This window comes from Apium graveolens, chromosome 3, assembly GCF_009905375.1.
Source record: "Apium graveolens cultivar Ventura chromosome 3, ASM990537v1, whole genome shotgun sequence".
In the NCBI taxonomy this organism is placed as follows: Eukaryota; Viridiplantae; Streptophyta; class Magnoliopsida; order Apiales; family Apiaceae; genus Apium; species Apium graveolens.
The window spans coordinates 215,679,712-215,699,687 of record NC_133649.1 but is presented as its reverse complement, the minus strand read 5'-3'; the positions used below and the strand labels follow the sequence as shown (position 1 = coordinate 215,699,687).

Here is a 19,976-nt window from a genome sequence, read left to right as displayed (position 1 = left end):
TGACACACAAATATATGTATAAGACAAAGCTAAAGCTATACTCCCAAAATAAGTATAATGCCATTTGTACCTCTTTCATCTTATTCCAGTAACAGTTAGATTTAGGGTTTTTTCTGAGCGGATTGGGGGAATTGGGAGAGTAATATTGGAGGAAAATAATATGATCTATGTGACAATAATACATGGGTTATGTGTATAAAAATATGATTTTACCAATTTAGCCCTCTGCTTAATTTAAAAAATGAGAATATGTAATGTCTGTTAGATGCAACTAACGGAATGCAACCGTGTGTTAAAAAAATTAAAAAAGAATTATGCGGTTGCCTATTATTAAAACACAACTAATTTTGTGCAAAAAAAATATTATAACAGAGCCCATCTTCATGCAATTAAGTCAAAAATGAAGTTAAATTTTAAATATTTATAGGTGTAAAATGTAAATATGGAATAACCAGAAAAAAACAAAAATATAGACAGAGGGAGTTGGCTTGTTGCCTAAGACGAGATCTCTCTCTCCAACTCTTTATAGTCTCTTTCTTTCTCTCTGAATCTCTCTCAACAAACTCACACAAACACAGAGAAAAACATTCCAAGTAGATCAAAGCGGGAGAGATGGCACGATACGACAGAGCAATTACCGTCTTCTCACCGGACGGTCATCTATTTCAAGTCGAATACGCTCTCGAAGCTGTCCGTAAAGGTAACGCAGCCGTCGGTGTTAGAGGTACCGATACTATCGTTCTCGGTGTTGAGAAAAAATCCACCGTCAAACTTCAAGACTCTAGGTATTCTCTATTTATATGCATCCTGATTTAATTATATTTATATCCTTTTCTTTTTATATGTACTTTCATTTATATGTTCAATTGGGGAATTAGGGTTTATAATAGTATAATGTGTTTATGTTACTTGTTGAGAACCTCGGCTTTTTCGATAGATGATAGTTAGTATACTGTAATTGTAATTTTAGACCTAGGCGACTGGGCTATTTAATTAGTTGTTGTGCTTGAATTGAGTTACGATTACGCCTAATGGATTCTATGTTATTGACATTCATTTGCACGAGTGGACTACTATAAGATCGGAACCTACTAAATATGAAAATAATTTTCTTTATATGAAATTTGGCATTAAAGGGTAAAGATTAAGCTTAAACAGGGTTTGGGAGTCCTTTATCCTTGCATTGTACTATTGTCAAATATTTGGGGGGTTCTTTCTAATTTTTTCATGTTACAAATGAATGGTTCCTGTTGATGTTAATAATATGTCAGCCTAGTCTGAAGATAAAATAATTCAGTTTTGATTTTAACATAGAGTTATTGACGGGAAGTTCGATGCTGACACTCATATCCACCATTGTTGGCTTTGTTCTATTTTTGTAAAAATTGATAAAACTGAATGTAAATTGAATGAGTTTCTATTTCTGTTGGTCTTTTTTGTAGTTTGGTCTGATTTGGGTTGTTTTATGGGCTGGGATATGTAGACAAGATGCTTGAAAATGTTGGCCCAGTTTGACGGCCCAAGCGGTTAAAAACAAAAGTAGAATATTGACTTTGTTTTTTTCTGATTCTAAAACATTCAGTTTTAATTTTAACATATACTTATTTGGGACAAATAAAGGTCTAAAAATAGATAATAACTAACAAGTTATTAGTTTGTTCTATATTGATTTTTTTTTTTTTGACCGTCTTAAAACAACTCTACATTTTTCATATGTAGGGGCTTTTGAGCTCAGTTTCTTTGCTTTAAATCCTGAATTCAGGAGCAATTAGAAAAAGAACTTTTAGTAACATTTAGCATTTTGGCAGGGGCTGAGGAAAACTGGAGTAATTTCTTCTTTTTTCTCGAAACACTAATACTGTTATTGCTCCATGAAAACAACTTTGTATATAAAACTAGTTAATTTTTGTCTGCCCAATAAGGAAAACAAAAGAGGAACAAAGTTAGGGTGTGTGTTAGTTTCAGTAACTTCGTAACTTATTTTGGAGTTGTAATTTGACTTCATAAAAACGAATATTACCCCTCTTATTTTGAATTTTCGGAAGCTTATTAGGCATGCTTCATCTTCTTTTTTCCCCCATTACTTATCAATGAAAATAACTATATAACTGAAATGTATGTGATTATTCAGCTTCCTAAAGCTCACATAAGTAAATGTAACCATCATATTTCGAGTATCATGAACCTCTTTAATTAATATTCACTTCGAGATGACATATGCAATGTGATATGAGCAGAAATGTCAGGGTATAAGATTATTAATGCACATCAAATGCCTTATTCAAGTCCGTGCAACATACACTGGAAAATAATTTCTGGAAACTGCTTATGAGCAGCTTCATTTATCCCAATGGAGAGGTCCTACTATACTAAGGAGACATATGAGCATATGCGTGCAGAGTTCAGGCAAACTATACTTTGAAGTGTAATACAGATAAAATAGTTTTATGTAAATATGCAAGCTTTTCGTGCTTTGTTTAAGGAATTGCTAAATTGGAATTTCACAAGCACAGACAAAACAGTGTACGGAGTTATTTAGCCAAAAAAACTGGATGATACTGTAGGAGCTAAATTTTTCTTGCAATTAATTACATCTACGTCTGACATTTTAAACATTTTCTTTTCTTGGCTACTTTTGTATCCTTGTTGTTGCAGATCCGTTAGGAAGATTGTAAATTTGGATGATCACATTGCTTTGGCATGTGCTGGGCTTAAAGCTGATGCTCGAGTTCTTATCAACCGGGCACGTATTGAATGCCAAAGCCATAAGCTTACTGTTGAAGATCCAGTTACTGTGGAGTATATCACCCGTTACATAGCTGGTCTTCAGCAAAAGTATACTCAAAGTGGTGGTGTTAGGCCATTTGGTCTTTCAACTTTAATTGTTGGATTTGACCCACACACTGGTGTCCCAGCACTGTACCAGACTGATCCTTCGGGAACCTTTTCAGCTTGGAAAGCTAATGCTACTGGCAGAAACTCGAACTCGATGAGAGAATTTTTGGAAAAGAATTATACGGAGACGTCTGGTCAAGAAACCTTAAAACTTGCTATCCGTGCACTACTCGAAGTAAGTATATGATGCCTGCATTCCATTTTAAAATACAAATGCTCATCGCCTTTATAAAATTTGTCTGCATTCTTATCACCTACACTTTTTTTTAAGAATGCTGGTGGTACATTGCTGTAATATGCACTTGACAATTAATATTTCTCTATTTATGCTATAGCTGGTGCAAACACAGATGCCAAGAATGGTTCAAGGGTGACGCTAAAATCTTTTTCATTTATCGCTTTGTATATCTAATTAAAGTTTTCATCTTCCAAAAGAGCTGCCAATGCTGTAATTGCAATTGAAATCATTAACAAGCTGCTTTTAAATTTTTAAAAAGTAGCGAGATTATGTTTAAATATCAACTAACCAAGTATTGGACAAGTCATAAAATGTGGTATAATTGGTGGGAGTAGAGTAAAGTGTTGGCACATTACAGTCACCCCCAATGTAATTATTGGTGATATTTGTTGTAAGTTAGGTATACGAGTGGTATTATTGTATATTGAAATTATTGTTTTCTACTTGGACCGTGTAGTTATTCTCATCAACATTTGTCTGTTATTTTGAGATGTATAATTAATTAGTAACCAGTTTGCAATATAAGTACATGTACTGTTTTTAATGTCAAGCTTCTTGACATCATTAAACCAATAATGCCTCTTTGATTTCGAATCTAGGTTGTTGAGAGTGGAGGAAAAAACATAGAAGTTGCAGTAATGACAAGGGATAAGGGTCTTCGTCAGCTTGATGAAGCTGAAATTGACACCATTGTGGCAGAGATTGAAGCTGAGAAGGAGGCTGCAGAGGCTGCAAAGAAGGGCCCTTCCAGGGAGACTTGAGTCTACTTTTAATTTCCCTTTCATTGGACATTTCATTTTGAACATGTATCCTGAACTTATGACATTATGTGTTGGGGCTTGTGTTATGTTTTAAGTGTTGGACTAGTATGAAGCTTGCAAATTAGTTGCCTGTATTGCAGGAAAATGATGATATCAAAAGATTTGGGGTCTAAAGGATGATCTAATTTCTACCAATTTATCATTGGTGTGATGTCATTTGTTATATATATATAGCTTATAAAAAACTAAAAAAGAGGGAGTAGCTGTTTATTTAGAAGTACCTACCTAGAGTGTGATATATGTATTGGATGAATCAACCCTCAACTTAATACTTCACTTTTGGGCATAGACATTAGACACTGCAAAACTCCAGAAAATTGTTACTTTTTGTATTCAGAAGGTCTATATTTTTCTGAATCAAAATAATTAATACTATTGATTTTTTGCCACTATAATACGTATAAAATAAAATAGTTTACTCAAGAGATCACAATGTTCAATTATCAAAGACTTCAAAATATAATATGACATGACATCATTGAACCTAAATTATAATATAACAGGACACAGATCGGCAGTAAACGAACTAGCAGAGTAATGCTTTCTGGTGATATTCAAAGTTGACTTGTCAATAAACAAGTCGAACATGACCTTGTCACGAATATTTCAAGTCTAAGTTAAATGTAAATTCAATTCGGGTTAATAAGTTGTTATTGGCAGATTTTGTACTCAACCAAATCTAAAGAAGAAAAGAATTGACATGATTTACAGCCTAACGCACAAATTGTTATTTTTTTTTTGAAGTAAAGTACTTGCTTTCATTAAATAGAATCAAAACTTAAAGCATCCAACAAGAAATCAGGAGCAGTATCAACCCACTCCTGGGTATCTGACATGAAATGAGTCGCTCACGTGAGCTACTTCATTCGCAGATCTATGAACAAACCGAACTAGCACATCACAAAAGTGCTTAAACAAATCTACACACTCATTAACAATACTATGAAAATAGCTTCTGCCTTTATTCCCACTGCACGCATCTACCAGCAATTTTGCATCTGTTTCAAATACACACTTTGTGTACCCTGCCTGTAAAGCCCAAGACAAAGCTTCCTGTAGACTTAGAGCCTCGGCTCCGCAAAAAACACCCATGTTCATCTCGAATCACAGCACCCACTCCCATATATCAAGATTTACTTTGACATATCCTAGTGGTGGTGGACTCCATGTTCGAGAACTTAACTGTACTACTATGTTGTTCTTTTGTTTATCCTGCAACATCTTTCTCCAGTCATATAACAAATTCCTGGCCTGTGCTTGGACTCCAAACGACGACATATTCACTCTATCTCATACCCAGTTGTTCCTTCGGTTCCAAATACTCCAACACATCATTACCACTTGCACAATCTGTTCCTCATTATATCTATCAAAAACTCTGCTCAAAACTTTAAACACCGTATCACCTGTATGTCCAAACAGATTTTGCAAACGAGCATTCAAACAGCACATGAACTGCAATTTCTACAGCTTGTAAACACCATTGACAGCAAGTATCTATCTGTACTCTCTTTTCAGCCAAAGCTGCAGCTGTTGGAAGCCATGATCGACTGACTCTCCACAAGAAATTAGTAACTTTACCTGGTAATTTAAGCGACCATACCTTGTTCCAGAATCGTTTGTGTGGTAGAGCATGTTCTCCTTGTAACATCCGATAGACACTTTTTACAGTAAAGTTCCCTTCGGTCTCCAGATACCAAAACCATGTATCATTTCTATCTCCAACAGGTAGAGGAATTTTGAGAATCAACTCCTCATCTCTATTGTTAACAATATCATGTATGACTTGACGATCCCAGGCCCTTGTGTTCACTTCCATCAAACCTTGGACTGTGATATTCTCCAATTCCTGAGGCATTGCACACGGTAACCATGGCACTTTCCACACAAAAGTATCCTTCCCATTCCCAATTCTTTTCCTACATCCCTTTCTAACACTCAGCTAAGATACTTCGCCACATAAAGTTTGGATTATCGCCCATCTTCGCATCCAAAAAATCACAGTTAGGATTATCGCACAAACTGCTATTTAATCACACGATTTAGGATTAAAATCACTTTCACTTTTTTTTTGTCTTATACAGTTCATACCAGGTTGTAACTTGTAAGCATATTTAATTTTATTATCCCCTGTAAACTTTAATTATGATCTTAAATTCATAAACTTTAATTACTGTTTTAAACGGTTGAATCATTAACTTTATTAATTTTTTCTCTCATAATTACTACAATTAATAAATTAGATCTTAAAAATTATATTTACTTTAGTAATGTTATATAATTTAATTATATATAGAAGAATTATATAATTATAAAATTATCTGGTCCGGGTGTGGCTTAGCGAACCATAAAAAGTAACAACATAAGTTGACAAGGCCTAGGCCAAAGTCAAAATTCAAAAGATTAACAAGATGGATTCATTTTTCATTCTTCATCAACAATCTTCGATCAAACAAGTCAGTACAAGGCAAGAGAGTAATATTATGCACCCATTCCTACTGGCGATAGAATATTTATTGTTAGAAACGTACGTCTCAGACGATAAATATTTCCTTCATTTTTTCAGTTATGCACTTTGATATGAAAATATGTGAAGAGGCTCATTTTCTTGCTAAAAACGGGCGAAATCTCAAGGAAATTAGGAGTGAATGGAAATTAGAGACATATTATGTGATAATAAGGGATACTTATTATTATTATTATTATTCCCTTATCTTTAGTACTCCAATATTGTCTTTCTCGCCTTTCTGTTAATCAGCTGTATAAGGATTGTTTAAAAGACTCTGCAAAACTTTCTCTGATTGGACTTTCTCTTCAGGCCTTTTTTTTTTTTATTTTCTAAAAAGATACTCTCTCCGTCGAGTTGTTAACATTTGAAATTTTCAGACACCCATTTTAAGATTCTTATCTAATATGATTATATAATTTATTTTAAAAAATTTCTTTTTTTAATACAAATTTAAACATTTAATATTTATTCAAAAAAATTTAAAAATAATTTATATAACTATAATAGATAGATGCCTTAACAAATCACAGGGACATCTCTCGTTGATTTGGGCATCCTATATAGGCAAAGGCTAGCATCTTTTCCCTTCACAAAGGTGACCATGGCAATGAAGGCTTATTTTAAATCCGAATCATCCAGGATTACTGAATAAACCCTGGAGTAATATAAAAAGGGGTCCCCAATGTTGTGTACCTTAACAAGACTAAGATAATTTGTCAACCCTAAGTAAGTTGTATTATTATCTTAATTTGTATTTTGTACTTGTAACATTTTAAAGTCACTAAAAATGCAAAGGAGCAGACTGGAGTCTTTTTCTTTAAACAGTGGCAAGCCTAAGGATTCTATCTAGAAGAAGATCAAGATGATCATGTCTTACAAGAATTTTGAAGAGTTTGGAGTTAAATAAACCTGTTTAGATAAAAATAGTTTAAGTCAAGATCTCTACAAATCACAGATTTAGTGTTACAGAGAAGTCATTCGAGAAATCCAAATGACTTATTGAGAAGTCAGGAAAGCTACCAGTTGAACTCCGAGAGATATCGACAAGTCAATTGAAGACATGAAGTTTGGAGATATCGACAAGTCATTTCCTCACTAGAGAACTCAGAGTTATCGACAAGTCTACATTCATTAGAGAACTCTGAGTTATCGATAAGTCAAAGTCCACTAGAGAACTCAGAGATATCGATAAGTCAAAATTCACTAGAGAACTCTAAGTTGTCGACAAGTCAAAGTGAAGATATGAAGCTGAGAGATCTCGACAAGCCAAAGTCTCATTCGAGATCTCTGAGACCTCTATAACTCAAATTCACTATGGAGTATTAGAGATCTCGATAAGCAAATATACTTATCGAGATGTCAAGTTCTCTATAGACCAAATGGAGATCTCGAGGTAAAATCTCAAAGTACAAAATTGCAGATCAGTTCAATATTCAAGATTAACAATCAACAAACAATCCAAACAGCTAGATTGACAAGTCTACAAAAAGCAACTTGAAGGATGTGCAAGATCAATGGTGAAGATTAACTGACAAAGGAAGATCAAAGTTAACACATGATGCTAAAATATGCTAAGCCGGAAACAGAAGATATACTTTTCTATAAATAAAAATGACAAGTGAGTATTTACTAAAACTAATAGCATGTCTTATTGTACACTATATAAACCAACAGTTAACTGAATTATAAAGTTAAAACTGGTCCTTTAGTCAGTTGTAACAATTTAGATAGAAAATCTTGTAACACTCTCAAGGAGAAGCTAAACTCTTTATCAACAATGAGCCTAGAAATTTTGTAGCAAAACATTCTTAATTTTAATATAAAATTAAGTAAATTTTGAAGATCTGTGTTCTTTATTCTCACAAGTTTAATTTCTGCATGAACACACTTTCACTACAAGATTTAATTTATTTGTTAAACCATAATAGATTCAAGAAAAGCTTAAAAACAGTAAAACACATTCACCCCCTATGTGTGTTATTCATTTCCTAACAAGTGGTATTAGAGCAAAATCTGAAAGTAAACAGATTCAAGATCTTGGAAGAATGAATACACAGAAAATCAGTAGCATCAAAATTCCTACATTTGACAAAACTAACTACACTATTTGGAAAAAAAAATGTTGCTGTTTATCAGGATGGCCAATCCACTCTATATTCAGATACTCAAAAATGGGCCCTTCATTCCTATGGTTAGAGTTGAAGAATCAACAGATGGTGATATGGTCATTCCAGCTCATTATGTTCCAAAAGATGCTTCTGAGTATCCTGAGTCTGAAAAGGAGAAAGTTTCCCTGGATAGTGGCTTGCAATTGAGATTGATTGAATCACTTGACAATGTGATGTACAATAACATTGTCAACTGTGGCACTGCCAAACAAATATGGGAAAAAATTGAAACACTCTGTGAGGTAACTGAGGAAGTTAGATCAAATCAAAGAAGGATACTGATTTCACAGTATGATGGTTTCATGGCCAAGCCAAAGGAAAGTATAACAGATGTGTTTGAAAGGTTCAACAAGCTAATAAATGACTTGCAGCTTCATGACAAATTCTATGAAGCTGAAGAGGTGAACTTGAAGTTCCTGCTTACTCTCCCTGATCATTTGAAACAGAAAATCTCAGCAATCAGAGAAGGGAGAGACTTGAGCAGAATAACACTGGAAGTTTTATATGGAATTCTCAAAACATATGAACTAGAAATGATCCAAAGGAAATCATTGAGATCTGGTCAAGGACATGTTGTAGATGGCTCAAGTGCTTTAATTGTCAATGAAAGCCAAACATCAAATGATGAGCCAAGATCTCAAACTCCAGCTGCCTCAATAAGTGAGCAAAGAGCAAATGATTCACAGGAACAAGTCATTCTGGAATTGGAAGAAGATGAGTTCTACACTCTTGATGAACTCGATGAGCTAGATCAGTTAATGGCCTATTTGGCTAGAAAATTCTCTAACATTAGAGTAAAGAAGCCAATATACTTCAAGGGTAAAGGACAGTCTTTTAACAAAGACAGTAGCTGGAAAGGAAAATGGAAGTACACTTCTGACAGTAAGAATGGCTACAAAACTGGATCTGTTGATAGATCTCAGATAAGGTGCTTCAAATATGATGAATTAGTCCATTTTGCTACAGAATGCAGGAAACCCAAGAAAGCAAAGAAAGACAAAGTTTATCTTTACGCTTGGGGCAATGATGCAGCTAGTGAGGTACTAACCGAGGCGCGTCAATTGCTGGTTGAAAACTATTTCCAAACCCCCTTCTTGGTCTTGGCTTTGCCTTGTGCCATCCATCGAGAATTTCTGCACCCATGGAAGGGTCTCCCTCTAACAAGGGTAAAGCCCTACAATTCAATTTTTTTTTTGAATTGAACAAATTTATATTCTATTAACATGTAAATTCCAACAAATGCGCAATATAGAAGTTGGCAAATTGATGACATAATTCATCTAGAAAACAACTATAACAGTATGGTTGAAATATTTTGCAGTGTAAACGGCTTGTTAACTTTTTACCCTTAAAGAGAGAGGAGATAGATAAAACTTCCAAACCTGTAAATCAATCAACCATACCAACTGTTATGCCCAGATCCTTTCGGTGGTATGAACAGACTTCGGCTGGATTGAAGATGGCTTCGGCCGTACCTGAAAGTGAAGAGAATGCGAGGGTTTGGACCCCCGATTCACCTTCGGTGTGAGAATCAGAATCTGGCTGTAAAATTAGGGTAGTAATACAAGAGAAGTAAAATGTTGAGAGTGTGTCTATTCCTTTTATCTTACTTCACAAGGGTTTTTATACCCAATCACGCCATGAATGTTCTTCCGTTACCAATCATTAATGAGGAAGTGAAAAGGGGGCGTTATGTCCCTTGTGTTGTCCAACGGTCCGCGAGTAGCAGGCCTCGGCCTGGGCTTCCATGGGCCTTGGCGATGCGGGTCTGGAGGTCCTACAGTCCAGTAGCACAACCGCTTAATGGGCCTTCCTTCAATGGGCCTTATTGGGCCTATAACCAACATGTCCCTGTCCTTCGACTGGGCCTTCGGGCCGGCCGACGGACACCGGTCTCGGCCCATATGGGCATGAAGGAACCCTAGGGTGATCGCTTCAGTCCCGCCTCGATCTTCGGTCGTACACGTGGCAATCTTATGGGGACTTGCAGTGCATTGATGACAGCTGGTGGCATGTCGTTTCATGACTCAATCTCAGCCGTTGAATGCCAACTGTTTTGATCTGGGACGTTTATTTCAAAAAACCCCAAACGTCGTTGCTCTAAATTCATTTTAGGCGCCTATATAAGCCCATTTGTGGGTTTCATTTCCTTTTTATCACTTTAGCTTCTCCACACACAGTGACAAATCGCGGTGAATCTCTCAATCACGGGCAACAGCTGTAATATCCGGGATATATCGTGTAATTATTTTTGATATTATTATGTGTGCCCAGTATCTATTCTGTGAGTTAATTGTTAAGTGTTATATGTACTTGAATATTCAAAAATAATATTAATTGAGTATTTTAATTTTTATATGTCCAAAATAAAATATAGATAATTGTCATATCTTCATAATTATTTTTATGTTGATTTATGGATTTATCAGAATCATATGAAATTTCTAAAATCTTTTTCCGGGTAATTAAAATCTATTTTATAAAAACGGGAACCAACCGACGTCAACCGTTGTTACATTTTTGGAACCCGAAACTCTTCCAAGAACTCCTTCCTAACCTAATTGTAATATTCCAAGCATTTTTCATGTTCCGACTTTTTCGATCCGGCTTACGGTTTGTCCTGCGCGGGTCTCGGCGCAACATTTTCGATACAATATTCATTTCGGTAAATCAATAAAACCCGTATTTTCGATAAACGGGAGCTTTTTATTAAACTATCCCAATTATCACTTCGTAATACGTGTAACCAGGCGCTGAGACCAAGACCGCAGTACAAATTGTACTAATTTGAATAATTATCCCGAAAACCGATACCGTTTGGATCAGTTTTTACAGATAAACGTACTATTTTATATCCGGAATGATCCAACGGGATACAAATTTTCCGTAATTATAAATAGCCTTTTACCGTATTTTATTTCGTATCAAAATCATTTACAGATAGTTAATTATATAATTTTCAGAGAAAAACCCTAATTACATAAACTGTTCTAAGAATCAAACAGCAAAACGAAGGCGTTACCGATCTCTGTTTTTAAAGCTTGAGTAACCAAAACGAAGGATTTGAGGTGTTCTATCAGATTCTGAGCTTTATTTCACTGCAGAAATCAAGGGTATTTTTCTAAAAATTTATTTATTTTCGAATTTATTTTATTAAAAATATGAATTTTTGTTCGGATGATTGTTTGTACGATTTGATGATTGCATGTTGTAGAGCTTGTTTTCCTGATGATTTTCATATGTCATACGTCTGATTTGGAGTTCAATAACATGTTCAAATTTGAGTTTAATTTTCGAATTTCAAAATTAGGGTTTATAACCCGTATGAATGTTCTTAATTGAAATTTGGGGGTTTCTTATTCTGTGATAGATTGATGTTGTATTATAGTGGATTGTGTTCTCTGTGAAATTTGCAATCTAGTCGTATAAGTCTCATGAACCAACGAAGTCTGTAGAGAAGGGAGTTGTGTTTTGAAGTTTTCCGATGTTCGCCGGAAACTAGAAAATTTCACGGCCAAATTCCGGCCAACTCAGGGATTGTTAGGATGAATTGATTGCATGGTTGTGTTCCTGATGTTGTGTAGATGTGATCTGGAGCTTGTGGTGGGGTGAGGACGCCGGGAACGTGTTCTCCGGCGAACCCGACTATTTTCCGGCGGCGGGGTGTAAAATTACAGTTTAGTACCCCAACTTTTGAAAACGATGCAGTTTGGTCCCTGTAGTTTCCAGACTTTGCAAAAATTGGATTTCTGTTTATAAAATATTTAAAAATCATATTTCCTATTTATTTTTATTATAAAAATTCATTTTTAATTTCTGAAAATTCTGAAAATTATTATTTTAATTCTGAAAATTATTTTTAATTCACAAATAAATCTGAATTAATTAGTTAATTAATTTCAGTTAATTTATAATTGATTAATTGGTCAATTAATTCAAAAATTAATTGATTAATTGATTTAATTAATTATTAATTGATTTTAATTAGTTATTTAATTAGATTTAATTATTTAAAAATGATTTAAAAATTCTGAAAAATAGTTTCGAGCTTTAAAATATTATTTTAAATTATTTCCAAGGCTCAATAATTATTCTAAAATTATTTCGGAGCCAGAATGAGCCAACCGAACCCTGTTTATTAACCCGAAATTGATCCAACGACCCGTTTTAATTCCGAAAAATGTTTTAAAAATCATTTTAAATACCCGAAAGCATATTTATGACCCGAGACTTCTTTATAGATGATATGTCATTGATTATGTGATGTATTATGTGTTATACGTGACCTGTTGTTTGACTATCGGTCTATATATTCGGTGTTTACTTGGTTATTGCATAGATTTCAATCCGTTAATTGGATTTGGGTAAAACGAAGGGTAGATAGAAGTATGTGTTGAATAGAATCCTGTGAGTTGATGATTGATAGATGCTTATGATATGTGAGCAGAAGAGGCAAGGCGTAGGAAAGGGAAACAGGTAGTTGAGGAGTAAGACGATTGTGATTGGAAGCAAGTGCAGGATAGTAAGCTAATATCAGGCAAGTGTTCTGAACTTTCTCGAGATATTGTAATTCTTGATAGTCTTGTTGACATTGCAAGCTATGAAGCACGGAAACCTAAATCCTGATTTCAGTTATTGTTCTTGAGCTATGAACCATATTCTTTCTAAGCCATTGATTATTGTATACCCAAACACGAACCACAAATCTACGATACTACTCCACAAATATATACAAACTAAATACCAGAAACTGAACTGAATTATTATATACTCAATCCATGATATCTTATGCTTTGAAAGACCAAATTCTTGAAACCCTGAAACGTTGTTTCCTTTGTTATCCAATTCTTTCATTACCCAGCATTCAAGCTTTGAAAGTACCTTGTTGATCCTTACAAGGATTGAAACTCTTTCATTGTTAAACATTTATTGTTGTTAATGATTTCGGTTATTGTTTATATTTACATATTATGTTATTATGCTAGAATTGGATTGTTTTTATAAAATTGTGGACCAGATTCGTGGTCAGACCATATAATGGTCAAGTTAGGCCAATGTGTGCCTTGGATCCAGTAGTTAGAGCAATGCTGTGTGCCTTGCTCGGGGTTAGTGCGTGACTGATCAGCAGCCTAACCTTGGTTTTAAATTAAAAGTATAATATCCAATTCTAAATCATAATCCATTGTTCACTTGATATCATAGCCATATTCACCTGAGGATCATTATTCTCAGTTTTGTCATTGTGACTTGCTGAGCTAGTTAGCTCATTTGTGCAATGTTATTTATATTTATTTTCCAGTTAAAAAGGAACCAATTGGTAAAGAGGATCCCCAGTCCAGCGCGAGAGCTAGGGGTTCAGGTTGAGAAAGCTGAGCTAGTAGGCTTCTTTTGGAATAATTTAAGTTTGTAAAAGTTTGTAATAATGTTTAATACTCAGTTTGAATTTGAAATAGTTGGGATTTGAACGGTTTGTAATATATTAGTGTGTTTGGCTTGTGTGCATACTTTAACCTGTTGCGGTCCGTGGTGGTTGGTAAGTAGGGTCATTGTATATATTATTATTATCTTTATTATTGTTATAAGCAGGTTATAATTAAGGTGTGTGTGTGGACCCCAAAATTTTGACCCGGGTTTGGAGGGCGCCACAGGTTTGGTATCAGAGCTACAGGTTATAAGTCACTGACACAAGCCTAGGTTAACGGGAATGGGTAGAAGGTTAGGATTAGAAGTAAGGCATAGGATGATAGAACGTTGAGAGGTTGAGTGTTTCGGTATATCAGGTATTAGCGTAAATTGCGTTATGGTACGAGATTCTTATATTACGATATAATTTCAGATAGCAGAGATGGCCGACTCTTTTATTCCCGTATCAGCTGATCACTCAGAGCCTTTAGTTGGAGCACCAGCATCAGATCCACGTCCTGTGATTCCACCAGCATTGGCTATTCTACCTCCACCGGTGTTGCAGCCCGTACCACTGCAGGCTATTCCACCCCCAGGCATGAGGCCACCTGTCAGAGGACCCCCACCTGCTGATTCAGGCTTTACTAGTCATTCAGTCACAGGAGTACCTTTCCAGTTCTCTTCTTATCCTATCCCATATCATCAGTTTGAGGCTTGCCTTATGGAGCAGCGATTCCTACAGGGTCAGATCCAGGAATTATTGCATATCATACGTACCAGAGAGATGGGGAGTGGTGAGAGGCGACTTAGGGAGAGGCTCCAGGCGTTTTGTAGAGCAGCTGCTGTGAGGATTGCTGAGGCTACACATGAGGACATCACCCCTGATTTCCTAGTAGAGTGGGATAAGTGGGTTCTAGAGGAGCTTGAGGAGATAGGAGGTCCAGATTTGCCATGAGCCAGAGATTCAGAGATGGAGATACTGAGTAGTGTTGTATGGTTATGTAGTATGGACAGTAGTGTGTAGTGTGTATCAGAAGACTTTTGAGTTGTATTTATAGACTAGCGATGCTGACTAGTGAGTAGGTTGTTGTACCCTTTTTGCTTTTACTTTCGAAGCGTCTTTACGCTTGTACTACCCTAAAACTTTTGATCTATATATATCAGTACCTTTTTCCTTTCCAACACTGTCATTTACTTTATCGCACCTGTTTTACTTTACCTTATTTATTGTACCAGTATACCCTGTGATACCATGTGCCCTGTTTTCCATAACTGTTTATATTCTGTAAAGAAGCATGCAATTTACTTAGTTACAACTGTTTTCAAAAAGAGATATTCCTGTTTTACAAAACTTTTCTTTTATGCAAATATTTGATTCAAAAGCTAAATAAATTGATTGATTCTTTACAGAAAATGCCTCCCAAAAGAAATACCCGCACCAACACCCAGAATGAAGAAACCAACAACAACAACAATAACAATCAAAATGATATAAACCAGAATGTGAACCCAGGACCCATGGACCCAGCAATAGCCCAGATTCTTCAAATCTTGGCCCAACAAACAGTTCACCTGGCACAACAACAGCAGAGACAGACCAATCCCCAGGTAACTTTCAAAACTTTTCAGGCAATAAACCCACCAGAATTCAAGGGTTCCTTAGAGCCAATTGAAGCAAATGTTTGGTTAAAGGAAATAGAAAAGGCATTTTACTTAGTGAAAGTGAAAGAGGAACAGAAGGTTGAGTTTGCAAGTTACTATCTGAAGAATGAGGCCACCTATTGGTGGGAAATGGTGAAGACATTGGAAGGCACATATGTTATTAGTTGGGAAAGGTTCAAGGAATTGTTTTTAGAAAAATATTTTCCTCAGTTTGTTCAGGATCAAATGGAGCTGAAGTTTTTAGAGTTAAAGCAAGGGAATATGTCGGTAACAGATTATGAGGGGAAGTTTGAGGAATTGTCAAGGTATGTGCCGTCGTATGTTGATACTGATAGAAAGAAAGCTAAGAGATTCCAGCAAGGCTTGAAGCCATGTATCAGGGGGAAGGTAGCTATTTTTGAATTGGATACCTACGCCGGGGTTGTACAGAAAGCTATGATCGCAGAGATAGAGAGTGAGATGTTCCAGAAAGATAAGGAAAGCAAGAAAAGGAAAGTTGAGGGAAGTGAGGGTCAGTCACAAACAGGGAAGTTTCCAAATTTTAAGAAGGGCAAGTTTCAGCCAGGGAGAAATTTTAATTTCAGGAGACAAAATGTAGGAGACGGAGGCCAGGGCAATCGTCCAGCTAATGTGAATCCGCCGAATCAGTTGAGATTAACTTTTCCAGATTGTCAAGTATGTGGAAAGAAGCATGGAGGAGTTTGTAACAAGTTGAATGTGGTATGTTTCAAATGCAACCAGAAAGGGCACTACTCGAGGGAGTGCCGAAATCAGCCAGCAAGAGAGCCAGCAAATAAAGATCAACCTATCCGGAATCCAGCAGTGAAAGTTCCGGTCATTGGATTTACATGCTTTAAATGTGGGAAGCCAGGACATATGGCCAGGGATTGCAAGACACCAGCCCCAGTTAGTAATGCATTGAGAATTATGGGATCTACCCCAGCAGTAAATGAGACTCCAAGGGCTAGAGTTTTCGACATGTCAGTGAAGGATGCTATCCAGGATACGGATGTCGTGGCAGGTACGCTTAATGTGAATTCTTTATGTGCCAAAGTGTTAATAGACTCGGGAGCAACTCGATCGTTTGTTTCACAAGATTTTGTTAGTAAATTAAATTGTCCAGTTGAGTGCTTAAATGAAATAATGACTGTGGAGTTAGCAAATCAAGAATGTGTAGCTGTGAATCAAGTTTGTGAGAATTGTGAGGTTGAGATTTTTGGTAGTAAGTTTTGTGTAGATTTGATACCATTCAAGTTAGGAGAATTTGATGTGATATTAGGGATGGATTGGTTATCTAAGCATGATGCTCAGATAGATTGTCGAAATAAGAAAGTAATGGTGAAAACGCCAGACGAAAGAATAGTAACGTTCAAGGGTCAGAAACAAGTAAAAAGGTTCTTAACGATGATTCAAGCCAAGAAGTTACTACAGCAAGGATGCGAGCATTTCGTAGCATACGTGATTGACAAAAGTCAGGAGCCAGCAAAACTTGAAGATATCCCAGTAGTGAATGAATTTCCAGACGTATTTCCCGACGAATTGCCAGGACTTCCTCCAGATAGAGAAATTGAATTTGCGATCGACTTAGCACCTGGAACAGAACCAGTATCCAAAGCCCCGTACAGAATGGCGCCTGTTGAGATGAAAGAGCTAGCAAAGCAATTGCAGGAATTGTTAGAGAAAGGAGTAATCAGACCCAGCGTATCCCCGTGGGGAGCCCCGGTATTATTTATCAAGAAGAAAGATGGAAGCATGAGACTGTGCATCGACTATAGGGAGCTCAACAAATTGACGATTAAGAATAAGTATCCGTTACCCAGAATTGATGATTTGTTTGACCAATTGAAGGGAGCCAAGTATTTCTCCAAAATTGATTTAAGATCGGGATATCATCAACTGAAAATCAAACCAGAAGATATACCAAAGACAGCTTTCAGAACAAGGTATGGACATTACGAGTTTTTAGTGATGTCTTTTGGATTGACCAACGCCCCAGCAGCATTTATGGACCTGATGAACAGAATTTTCAAGTAATATTTGGATAAGTTCGTTATAGTATTTATAGACGATATTTTGATCTATTCAAAGACGGAGGAGGATCATGCGGAACATTTAAGGACAACTTTGGAGATTTTAAGGAAAAAGAAGTTATATGCTAAATTGTCGAAGTGTGAGTTTTGGCTACAAGAAGTTCAGTTCTTAGGACACATAGTCAGTAACGAAGGGATCAAAGTGGACCCGGCAAAGATCGAGGCAATTACGAATTGGGAAAGACCGAGAACACCCACTGAGGTAAGAAGTTTCTTGGGATTGGCAGGATATTATCGACGATTCGTTCAGAATTTCTCAAGGATTGCCACACCATTAACAAAGCTTACACGAAAGAATGAAAAGTTTATATGGAATGACAAGTGCGAAGAAAGTTTTCAGGAATTGAAGCGGAGATTAATCACAACACCTGTTTTGTCACTTCCAGACGATCAAGGGAATTTCATAATTTATAGCGATGCTTCCTACAAAGGATTAGAATGTGTTCTTATGCAACACGACAAGGTGATTACATATGCGTCAAGGCAATTGAAACCACACGAACAGAAGTACCCTACTCATGATTTGGAGTTAGCAGCTATAATTTTCGCTTTGAAGATTTGGAGACATTATTTGTATGGAGAAAAGTGTGAGATTTTCACGGATCACAAAAGTTTGAAATATATATTTACCCAGAAGGAACTTAATATGAGGCAAAGGAGATGGTTAGAATTGATCAAGGATTATGATTGCTCGATTAATTATCATCCCGGTAAGGCGAACGTTGTAGCAGATGCGTTAAGTCGGAAGGAAAGGTTAAATGTGTTATCCGTACCTGAAGAGATATATAAAGAATTTCAAAAATTGGAATTGGAGATTAGAGTTTGCGAGCCTGAGGAAGCGAAAGTGTACAGTATGACTTTCCAGCCGGAGTTGTTGGAGGAAATAAAGAAATGTCAGAAAGATGTAATGGATCAAGATATAAATCGTTTAGTAGGTGAAGAATTATGCACGCAGAAGGATGATCAAGGCATTTTGAGATTTTCATCTAGAATCTGGATTCCACCAGTGACGGAGTTAAAGAATGAAATTTTACAAGAAGCACATAGTTCAAGATATTCCATCCATCCAGGGAGTACTAAAATGTACAGAGATTTAAAGAAGAATTATTGGTGGCCAGATATGAAGAGGGAAATTGCGGAATGGATTAGCAAATGCTATACCTGTCAGAGAGTTAAAGCAGAGCATCAGAGACCAAGCGGATTGCTACAACCATTGGAGATTCCAGAATGGAAGTGGGAACATATTATCATGGATTTCATAGTTGGATTACCAAGGACAAGGGCTAATCATGATGCCATTTGGGTTATAGTGGATAGACTTACCAAGTCAGCTCATTTTCTACCTATAAATGAAAGATTTTCGCTCGACAAGTTGGTCCATATGTACCTAAAAGAAATTGTAGTTCGTCATGGAATTCCAGTGTCTATCGTATCTGATCGAGATCCAAGGTTTAATTCAAGATTCTGGAAGAGTTTTCAAGAATGTTTGGGAACAAGACTCAATATGAGTACAGCTTATCACCCCCAAACGGATGGCCAAAGTGAAAGAACGATCCAGACAATCGAGGATATGTTACGTGTTTGTGCTATTGATTTCAAAGGAAGTTGGGACGAACATTTACCCCTGGTAGAGTTTGCTTACAATAACAGTTATCATGCCAGCATTGGAATGCCACCCTATGAAGCCCTTTATGGACGCAAATGTAGATCTCCAATATATTGGGACGAAGTAGGAGAACGCAAAATACTCGGACCTGAATTGGTGCAACGGACAAAGGAAGTTGTTGAAATTATCCAGAAAAGATTAATAGCCGTACAAGATCGTCAAAGGAAATATGCAGACCAGTCAAGAAAAGATATGGAATTTGAAGAAGGAAGCTTAGTATTATTGAAAGTATCACCGTGGAAAGGACTAACGAGGTTTGGGAAGAAAGGGAAGCTAAACCCAAGATATGTCGGACCTTTTGAGATCCTAAAGCGCGTTGGCAAAGTAGCTTACGAATTGGCGTTACCTCCGCACATGGAGCACATTCACAATGTTTTTCATGTATCGATGCTCAAGAAATATAATCCAGACTCCAGGCATGTAATAGAATATGAGCCAATAGAGCTTCAGGCAGATTTATCATATGTAGAGAGTCCGATAGAGATTCTAGAGGCAAGAGAGAAAGTATTGAGAAATAAAGTGGT

General features: G+C 36.3%; 1 protein-coding gene and 1 non-coding gene across 2 annotated transcripts; both read left to right on the top strand.

The window, feature by feature from the left end:
- Nucleotides 1-480: 480 nt before the first annotated feature.
- LOC141713094 (proteasome subunit alpha type-7) lies at nt 481-4,089 on the top strand. The gene is made up of 3 exons (XM_074516334.1): nt 481-785; nt 2,656-3,070; nt 3,733-4,089. Exons 1-3 carry the CDS (start codon nt 613-615, stop codon nt 3,892-3,894), a joined length of 750 nt encoding a protein of 249 aa, XP_074372435.1. The 5' UTR covers nt 481-612; the 3' UTR covers nt 3,895-4,089.
- Nucleotides 4,090-9,636: 5,547 nt separating this feature from the next.
- LOC141716006 (U4 spliceosomal RNA) lies at nt 9,637-9,781 on the top strand. The gene has a single exon (XR_012572742.1). It is a non-coding gene; the product is annotated as a U4 spliceosomal RNA (small nuclear RNA).
- Nucleotides 9,782-19,976: the final 10,195 nt, after the last annotated feature.